General features: G+C 38.7%; 2 protein-coding genes across 2 annotated transcripts; one reads left to right on the top strand and one right to left on the bottom strand.

Annotated features, from left to right (window-relative positions):
• Positions 1-291: 291 nt before the first annotated feature.
• LOC135085555 (RNA-binding protein 48) lies at positions 292-1643 on the top strand. Its single transcript, XM_063980332.1, has 2 exons — positions 292-467; positions 779-1643. The coding sequence occupies exons 1-2, from the start codon at positions 357-359 to the stop codon at positions 1631-1633; spliced, it is 966 nt and encodes a 321-aa protein (XP_063836402.1). The 5' UTR covers positions 292-356; the 3' UTR covers positions 1634-1643.
• A 3098-nt stretch (positions 1644-4741) lies between these two features.
• LOC135085499 (zinc finger protein 729-like) lies at positions 4742-10508 on the bottom strand. Its single transcript, XM_063980291.1, has 2 exons — positions 10259-10508; positions 4742-8772 (listed from the first exon to the last, which is right to left on the bottom strand). The coding sequence occupies exon 2, from the start codon at positions 8737-8739 to the stop codon at positions 6367-6369; it is 2373 nt and encodes a 790-aa protein (XP_063836361.1). The 5' UTR covers positions 8740-8772; positions 10259-10508; the 3' UTR covers positions 4742-6366.
• Positions 10509-10591: the final 83 nt, after the last annotated feature.

The raw sequence follows: 10591 nt of genomic DNA, 5'->3' as shown, positions 1-10591 counted from the left end.
GGAGCCGGCTGTCAGACTGTCATAGACAATTATTAGTGATGACCGCATGTCTGAATCGAGGACTAATTTTGACGATTCATTAATCTTTAAATTCTAATGGTTAAAGTCTTGCAGAAATTATACCGGTAAGTCGTGACAGTTATTTCAAAATTAAAGGCAAGTCTTTCAGACATTAAAACGTTTGTGGTTTGACCCTATAGTTGTGATTCAAGTAGCTCGTTGGTTGAGAGTTAGACGCTAGCTACCACAGGTAACACAGAAAAAAATTAAAGCTGTCATGTCATTGTCAAACAAAAATCTTGTTTTGTTTGTTGTTGTTTTAACTTTTACACGTATTTTTATATAAATATTGTACAATGGACAGTGAAAATGCAGAAAGAGAGTTATTGCTACCTCACCACGAACAACAGTCGCTGTGTACCACGCGTTTGCCGTATAGACAAGGCCGAAAATTAACTGCTGTTAAGGTTTGTTTAATTTCGATATAAACACCCTTTTTAATCAAGAAAATATGTTGTAAAAGGTATACGATTCTTAAATTTACATCAAAAGTTCGTTGTGTAATTATAGAAATAATTATGTGTGAAAATAATATACAAAGTGGTGAATTTTTATGATCTTCCTCATTATTTTATTCTATCATACTACATAGGTACTTCTTACCTTCACTGATGACTGTTAAATAGTATTATCTAACTACAGACAGAACTCCGTTGCTGTCTTGCTCCTACAAGCCAATGTTTTTGATGCTTACTTACATTTTACTGCCTCTTTTTAGGTATACACTGTCAATAACGAGTCCAATCACCTGCTAGTGTTCGGAGTGCCATCTCTAAACCTTCGCCAGGAAGCCAAAGCGTTATTCGCAAAGTTTGGTAAACTTTTGCAATTCAACATCAGCAAAGATCATGCGGCTGAAGTGTTTACGGAGACGTACCATGTTTTGTTCGAGAAGATACAGTCGGCAAGATTAGCAAAACGTATGTTAGACACAAAGAATTTCTACGGAGGCTCTCTGCACATTTGTTACGCACCTGAGTTGGAAGATGTCAGTGAAACCCGCAGCAAATTGTTGCAGCGACAAAAAGATGTAATATTCCGGCTGAAAAATCTTCAAAAACCAACAAATATTAAGAAAACGTTACTTGAAAAAGTTACAGAAATGACTGTTGAACATGTTACAGCAGATGATACCAAAAAATTAAACATGGGTGATATTAACACTATAAATTTAGAAAATAATACCCTGAAAAGGAAGAAAAATCAACCAAAGCCAGCTCAAGAGAAACATTACAAGCCCTGTTTTTTACCGAGTGATTCCAAAGCTTCCAAATTGAGTAAAAAGTCTAGTAAGAATCACAATAATGATGTTAAAGAACAAAGTAATTTAAAAAATAGTGACTTTAGACTACATAATGATATAGAAATCATAGATTGTACTTCAGCGGACTTGGAAACTGTTACTAACATTAACGAAAGCCCCCAAGACTTAGGCAATATTGAAATAGACGGACAGAGCAATAAAATAAGTTTAAATGATCAATTGAATTATAATAATTTTGGTAATGAAGATATAAGAAAAGTCCCCTCCAAATCTGTAAATAAGATTAAGTTTAGTTTAAATAAAAGATGATTGTTATTAACTAGCTTTTTATTTAAAATTCTACAATGTGTTGGTATATGTTCATCATCATTTTAGCCACTGGACATCCACTGCTGAACATAGGCCTTCCCCAATGATTTCCATAGTGACCTGTTGTGTTGGTAACGGCCTGCTAGCCTGGCAGCCTGTAAGTGTGGTATAAGTTACATGTACAAAAATATTAGGATTGTAGACGTTTCTATCTACAGGATGTCCCAAAATTAGCACGCCACAGACACTGGAGGTAGCTGAGCCGAGGAGGCATTGAACAAGCCTAATATGTCCATAAAAAAGTTTCATGAGTTTTGAGATGACCAATTTTCATAAAACTTGTTCGATACCTCTTCAGCTCGTATACCTCTGGTGTCAAAGTTACGTGCTAATTTTAGGACACCCGTATTTTCAAAACCCCTGTGCCTTCCTTGCTGCCTTCGTCGGACACCACACCTGTAAAGATAAAAGCGATTTATTTTTTCTCATTACAGTGAAACTACTATTAAAATACCTACTATTCTCACCATATTATCTAGTTTTATAAAAGCGCTTTCTATACAAATATTGAACCAAGATTTTTTTTCCCAATAGAACTTTGAATCGAGAAACCGTAAATACGAATACCATCTTCACTCGTTTGATGAAACAGTTTGATAATACAATTCAGTGACATCACTACCCACTGTCACTGTCATTTCCTACATTCAGTTGTTTGTTATTGTCGACATAACCTATAAACCCCACGTGAATTTGTAATTTTGTGATAATATAAATGGCAGATTGCTTGTAAAATGCCCAAACTTCACATAGATGAGGTCTATCCTAAAGATTCTACCTATCAAATGGTAGTAAACTTCCAAAATGGGTACACAACTGAGAAATTTAAGTCGAAAAGTTGTTTGCTGCTCAAAGACAAGTTTAATGGCGAAAAATCTGTTGTTACTGAGGTGTCCGGGCTCGTTTACGCTGGAAAAGAAGAGCAAGAAGATCTAGGGAAGACGTTGATACTGGCGAGGAATAAAATCACTGGAAAAGTGCGAGTCATTGAAGTCGGTAATGTGGAATTGAAACCTTACGTAAAGCAAAGCAGCGATCAGAGTAACATAGGTTTAGACAACAGTAAGCTTGAGTTAAGTAGGAAATTTGGGTCTAAGAAGCAAAAACAACACATGGAGCAGAAGGAGAAGCTTAAAATCAACGTGCAAACTGTCACCGAGCAAATGCAGAATGTTACGGAAAGTGTGACAGAGGACCAACTGGATATATCGTCTTATATCAAAACTGATTCGGATGATTTCTACATACCGCCCATTAATCGACAGGCAACATCGGCTAGAGAAGTGTATGACATGTACAAAATACTAAGCGAAGATGAGTACGAAAGAATTTACAACGAAATAAAAGATAGCGATTATATGGAACAGATTCAACCATGGATAAGAGACATGATTGCAACGAAGGATCTATCAAAGGAACATACAGTTTTAGTTGTATATGCGAGTACGTTATTAAAATTATTCAGCACTACAATGAGAGATATCATTAAAAAGAATTATGTTGCGTACTCATTATCGCCTACATTAAACGATATCCTACTCAAGAACTTCACGACGTTTTCCAACGGCAAACGGAACCGACCGATGCCATATAAGGATAAAACTTTTTGCCATGTATTAGTGTTTCTGCTTATCGTTAATAATTTCAAATGTGATATAGATGAATTGAGTAAACACATGAAATACAGCGCCAAGACTATGATGACGAAGTTTCGAGTTATCGGAGCGACTGTAGTGACGATGGGTGATAAGAAAATAGCACAGCTCAAGCTACCGTTGGCAACAGTGACGAATATGAGGCGGAAAAGCGCGAAGTTTTGATGTTCACAAATATATGACTATGTTACTGTTACTTTGGTGTTTTATTGTATCATAGTATAATCCTTATAATTTGGAAAATCAATCAGCTGCTATATTCGCCTATGATATACAATGATAGCTTACAGCAGCCGTATTTTACACAATCGGCGTCAAATAGTATACCTAAAGTAGCCAAAAAGTTAGTTACATGTCTTTGTTAATATTATTAGCATAAGGTTGTTGTCAACTTTGGCCAAAAAGTAGTTCGACAACTATTTGACGCTGACTGAACGAGTGGCAACATGGGTCAGTTGTAATTTCGGAATGCCTTCATAGAGCGAAATAACGTGATACAGAAGAACGCTGAAGCGTACAGTGGCGGACTTAATACTATAACTGGTTCGCTACCAGTCAAGCAATAATTTCAACTGTCTTGTTTTGCCACTACTATACAGGGTGTTGAAGTTACCTATTTATCTAACTTTATTTTAGTGAATAATAAACACAATTTGTGATATGTTATTTATTGGCAGAAATATAGGTACAAAATGGAGTATACTGCTGGTAAATAATTTTTAGAATACAAAACTATTCTTATACATAATAATAGACTAATAGTATATTATTATAAAATACACTGGGTTTAAATGATAGATTAATCAGACCTTTCAGAGGGAAATAAATCTTGTGACATCAACAACCTTAAACAACACAGTTCATAATTTTAACCGTCAGCCTAGGTGCAGAACACAGACTTATAGTTGGGCCCTATTCTAATTTGTATGAAGAATCGGCCGATACTAAATCAGTGTAGTGTGCGCACTTCCTATGTTCATAGTGGTCAACTATCGGCCAACTAAGTCGGTGGTCTGCACCTTGGCTAAAAGTTTCTTGAAAAAGTTGTAACATAACATACCTATTACCTACTCAAAGTGACAATACATTATTATACAAATATCATAGAAGAAAAAAGTTTTTTTATTACACAAATATTCATTACTAGCTTTCCGCCCGCGGCTTCGCCCGCGTGGAATTTTGTCTGTCACAGAAAAACTTTATCGCGCGCGTCCCTGTTTCAAAAACCGGGATAAAAACTATCCTATGTTCTTTCCCGGGACTCAAACTATCTCTATGCCAAATTTCATCAAAATCGGTTGCGAGGTTTAAGCGGGAAAGCGTAACAGACAGACAGACAGACAGAGTTACTTTCGCATTTATAATATTATATTAAGTTGGGATTGGGATTATTTATACATGATTTTTTTTAATGTACAGACTTATACCGGCGTCACACATTGTGCGTATTGGCTCTAAATTATTAAAGTCAGATTCCATATACCAATGGGTAGATCGGTCTTGGCATTATGTTTATGATCAATATCTGACCCAAAACTGACCTTTCCCCACACATTAATTAACTTTCCCCCGGGACAAACTTGACCTGCATTGGTTGGGTTTTTATGGCAGTCAGGCTGTAGGTCCTGGCTACACAGGAGTTGCAGCGGTGGGAACGAGAGGTGGGAATAGTCCCGTTTGACCTACACATTGGTCAATTGGTGTTACTCATCATCATCATTTCAGCCAAGACGTCTACTGCTGAAATAAAATATCCTTGGACATGGTTATAGCATCTCACTTTTTTTTTAAATTTTAATTAATAAGGTAGGTACTTTGGAGACAGTAATTATTGTATCGTCGAGATGGTAAATAAGGTTCCAGCTCTTGTATAAGGTCACACACACACACACACACTTATTTAGGCGAAACAATCCGACGAACTCGGGCTCCGGTATTTCGAAGGCTATTTCCAAGTTCCGAAGAGCCATAATTCGTCGACGATGTAAAATACTCTCCATAACACGGGCGAACATCTCTTCATATTCCTCGGTTCCTCACTGATGAGACACATACATAATATAGTGTTCCTCCATAAAGCCCGGTCTGTGAGCACGTAGAATTTTGTCCAATGACCCCAAGCTACCCATCCTTATCGCTCGCGCGTAATTATATTGCTGTCGCGACTGTGCGACGGGCGCCCGCAGTGAGTGTGCGTATAGAATGGCTGCTTGGAATGCCGAACATAGGCTTCCCCCAATGATTTCCACATCTCCCGTTTGGTAGTGGCTAGCATCCAACGCCTTATTTACCTTCATGAGGTCGTCGGTCCACTTTGTGGGTGCCCCACGGTGTATTGGATCCGAGAATATAATTTGGAGCCAATATGCATACCCAATGTGTGACGCCAGTATTAAAAACTAAGGCCTAGTTTCTAAAATGAGATCTAAGTATGAACTTTTCACATAGCTAAATAATCATCATTGAGTAGAAGATTGACTTCAAGCTTGAAATCTCAAATCAGATACCGGGCCTAGCCGTTAGCTTGCTGTTATACAGGGTGTAAAATTATTATATTTATTCAATAACTAGCTGTGCCCGCAACTTCAAAAAACGGAAACTGCATCTTAGTCTATGCAGGCTACAGACTTTTTTCAGCCGTTAGTTTGGTCGCCTTTTAATTTGAATGAGGAATGGGCCGATACAAAATCGGTATAGTGTGCTCAATTTTATACAGATTACCTGCCCGATTAAACTATCTATCAGCCAACAAAAAGTTCCACGTATAGAAAAACTCCGCTCCGCTAAAGTTTGGTCGTCGAGCAGATAGAATTTCGTCCAATGACCCCAAGCTACCCATCCTTGTCACTCGCGCGTAATTAAATTGCTGTCGCGATTGTGCGACGCGCGGCCGCAGTGAGTGTGCGAGCGCGACATCATTATAATTACACGCGAGCGATAAGGATGGGTAGCTTGTCATTGGACGAAATTCTAAATGCTCGGCGACCGGACTTTACCTAGCTCCGCATCGTATAAATTCTAAGGAGACACCGGTTCAGTCTTTACAAACATTTCTTCTTCCACAATCTCTTCTTTGATATCACTTGTCGTACTTTCCGGTTCCATAATTTCATGCAAAGACCCAAAACCCGCGAAAGACGTTTCATCATCGCTCATTTCTGTCGTGCACAGCTCACTGAGAATCATTTTACCCTTTCCAGCGTCATCATTGACCAGTTTATACCTTTGGATGTAATACTCCAACGAGTTATATGAAGCCAGACAAGATTCGCATTTAAATATAACAGACTCTTTCGAATGCTTCAACTTCTGATACAGATTAAAGTGCTGATCGTCGTTGAACTTTTTTATACATTCTTCGCAGTCCACATTGAAAATTCTACGTCGAGAGCCAAAAGTAGCAAGTTCGTCGACGTCGAATTCGTCGTGGAACTTCTTAATGTGTCTTTTCAGAGTCTTTCTAGTGCTGAAGTCTTTTATGCAGATAATGCAACGTGGCAGGATCTTTTCCTTCATATTAGGCACGACGTTCACGTGGCACAACTCGTTATGTTGCTCAAACTTCTCTTGGCCTTTGAACACCAAATTGCAGACCTCACATTTGTAAATCTCATCCTCGGCCAAGTGCTTCGTTTGTAAATGAATCGTGAGCGCTTCTTTCGAACTGAACGATACTGAACACAAATCACAAGGAAATGTGTTCATGTTGAACGAATGCAACAGTTTCAGATGAATCTTGCAGGATTTGGCCGATTCGAATCTCTTATAGCAAATGTGGCACTGCGGAAACGTAACCGAGTTTGGATGCTTGGTTCGCACGTGTTTCCTGAGACTCCTTTTCTCTTTGAACAGCGTCTCACACTCGATGCATTTGTACCTCTGCATGCCGAGATGCGTGTACTCAATATGCCTGCGGATATTCCTTTTAGATTTGAATTGTTTCTCGCAGTAGTCGCATTTCGACCACGAATCGTTGTTGTGCACGATTTTTATATGCGACGCTAAATAATATTTGTTGCTGCATATTTTTCCACAGTATTCACACTCCATTGCCTCATCTGTGGTGTGTTTTAGCTTAATATGATGCTTTAGCGATCTGTCGCTGTAGTAGATGCGGTCGCAATGCTTGCACTTATACGAATTGCTGTCGGTTGAATCCTCTATGTTCGTAGATGTGATATTTGAATCAGCAATTTGAGCTTGTGGGTGGAAGATGCGTGTGTGGAACTCTAAGCTGGATGTATCTGTGAATAGCTTGTCGCAGTGGCTGCAAGGGTTTACGTTCGCCGGCGGCAGACATATCTTCTTGTGATTCACCATCGATTCTTTGCTGTAGAACTTATTGAAACAGACGTTGCACGTGGACAGAGAATATTCTTTGTCATGATTGATCCTCATATGGTCTTTGAATTCGTAGACGCTGCCAAAAGAGTTGTTGCAGTACTCGCAGTTATAAAACACAATGTTTTTGCTCTTAGACTTATTCATTTGCTTCAGTAGCGACTTCTTGCAGTACTTATAAAAAGCTTTGAACGAATGTTCGTTTTTGACATGCCTGCGCAACTGAGATTCTTCCTCAAACGTTTTCGAGCAGGAGACACAGATGAACTCGTGCGATTTGCTCGAAACCACATCGCTGAAGTCCACAGAGTTGGAATCTTGTTTGTGGAAGAAGGACGTGTGACTTTCTAAGTTCTCTTTGCCGTATAGAACTTTGTTGCAAAACTCGCACGTGTATTCGTCATTATCGGTGGTGTAATGTCGAGTACGGATGTGCCTTCGTAAGCTCTGGTTAGACGTGTAAACTTTAGGGCATATATCGCAACGAAATTCCCCTTTCTCGCCATGGTACATTTCGATGTGTCGTTTCAGATTTCTGTTGTTAGTGTACACTTTAGCGCATAAATGGCATTTTATAGACCCTTTTTCGGAGATGTTATGCGTCGCTTGAATATGGGCGATCAGGGAATGCTTCCCTTTGAAGACCCGATTACAATCATTGCATGTAGGATACTGAACATCAGGGTTATGGAATTGGTTCATATGCCGTTTCAAATTCCACTCTGTAGTGAAAACTTTCTCGCAGAGCCCACAGCGGATACCCTGGCTTGTGTTTTGGAGGTGTACGGTGATCATGTGGGATGTTATGTTTTGTTTTCGGGCGAAGATGTTTCCGCAGATGTCACATTCTGGGGACGGTTGGCCGTAGCGGTTGTGGCCGCGAGATAAATGGAGCTGTAATCCAGCTGGACTGCCGAAGGTCTGGTTGCATATCTCGCAGTGGCAGGACGCTGAGAGGTGACAGTTCTCGATGTGAGTTTGCAAGTTGTACTTCCTTGTGAACGCGCGACTGCAGTAATCGCAGACGAAATCTAGAAGGTTTTGATACATGATGTAGCTTACTTAGGTTTTTGAGTGCGTTACCTGGAACAAAGAAACATATGTTTAGTTGTGTTACCAATTTCACGCAGTCGAGTCTTGCAATTTACGAGCTTCTATCGCAAGGATGCTCAAACTGAAGGAAGACTCCAAAAAAATCAAATTATGGAGGTAACAGTGGCGTAACTATAGGGTGGCAGGGCTGGCAAAATGCCACGACCTGAGGGGGCCCAAGCTAATCGCACCCCTCACGATGGTCTCGGGGCCCCCTGAAAAATAAACGCTAGATACGCCAAGGGCCCCATGCACAGAATTTGCCACGGGCCTCAGATGGTATAGTTACGCCACTGGGAGGTAACTTGTTTCAAACTATGTGTATTGATTTTTTACAACAACTTGAGGTATTGAATATAGGGATGGTAGGTGTAGAGATGGAGGTCAATTTTTTTTTTGTTTAAGAAAAAATGTATTGAATTTACATCTAAGGTTAACTTGTCAATTATTTCGACTTATTATCAATTAAAGGAGGTTTTGGGCTTGAAAGAAAGGGAACACCACATTTTATCAAGCTACCGAAGTTTTTGACTAATCAAGGTTCTACTGTATAGTAACTTTTGTCTTATCACCAGATCTATACGAAGTTGTCTCAAAAATCATTAATCAAAAAAGTTAAATGAGAGCAACAATTTTACAACAATAAAATAAAAAAACGCAAAACTATCCATTCACTGCTAAAGACAAACTCTCTCTTCTTGCAACTCACGGAGGCAAGTGAGCTTGTGTGTGTATGTGTACATGCAAATTTTTGTATTGTTATTCCATTTTCTTCCAAAAACTTTGAATTTTTGACGAATTTCAATATCTAATTACTACATGTGATATACCATTGGAAAGAAGAAAAGCTAGAGATGTTTTAAAGATCAAGGTCAAATGGGCGAATTTGTATTCTTAAAATGACCTTACCTATACACCCACGAAGTTTGTCTAACCTTCCGCCAAACACCCTGTATGTATCCCAACTAATATTATAAATGCGAAAGTAACTCTGTCTGTCTGTTACGCTTTCCCGCTTAAACCTCGCAACCGATTTTGATGAAATTTGGCATAGAGATAGTTTGAGTCCCGGGAAAGAACATAGGATAGTTTTTATCCCGGTTTTTGAAACAGGGACGCGCGCGATAAAGTTTTTCTGTGACAGACAAAATTCCACGCGGGCGAAGCCGCGGGCGGAAAGCTAGTAGTTAATAAGTTTGTAAATTACTTGTAATTTTTTTTTTGTAAATAAACTTAGATGCAGTCCTTATTTTGGTTAGTAACAAATTTGAACTTAGAGACTATGTTAGTAGGGTTATTAGTAACAATGTTAGAAGTATGCTAGAATCACTTTGAAAGCTTAGGGTCTGTTTTTTTAGTGGTCATTAAAATGCCCATTTCTTTGTCTACAAGCGTAATTTCATTTATCTTCGACATTACTTGTACACGTAAAAGGTCTAAAGGCCAGTCAAAATGTAATAATTTAGCTGTTACTTACTCCACTTCCATTTTTCGCTTCGTTGAGTTTAATACGGGGAGTTCACCACAGCAAAATGCAAACTCATTTTTATCTGCATTTACAGTTTATAGCATAAACTGTTAGTTGTTGTTGTTAGCTACGTAATATAGAAACTTAGATTAACGTTATAGGGAATCACAAATAACAATTACGAATTAAAAACTGAGAAATAACAGCGTAAAGAATTTTTTCTTTGCGATTTTTGTTGATCTTTTTTGACAGATTGTTGATTTTTTTTCGAGCAAGTTGACAGTTCGTCATTGTCTATAGTTTAGTAAAGCTTCATTACATGAGCCATTTCATAACCTACAT

This window comes from Ostrinia nubilalis, chromosome 28 (genome assembly GCF_963855985.1).
Source record: "Ostrinia nubilalis chromosome 28, ilOstNubi1.1, whole genome shotgun sequence".
NCBI classification, from domain to species: domain Eukaryota; kingdom Metazoa; phylum Arthropoda; class Insecta; order Lepidoptera; family Crambidae; genus Ostrinia; species Ostrinia nubilalis.
The sequence above is the reverse complement of the archived record's forward strand: the minus strand, read 5'-3'. Positions and strand labels throughout refer to the sequence as shown.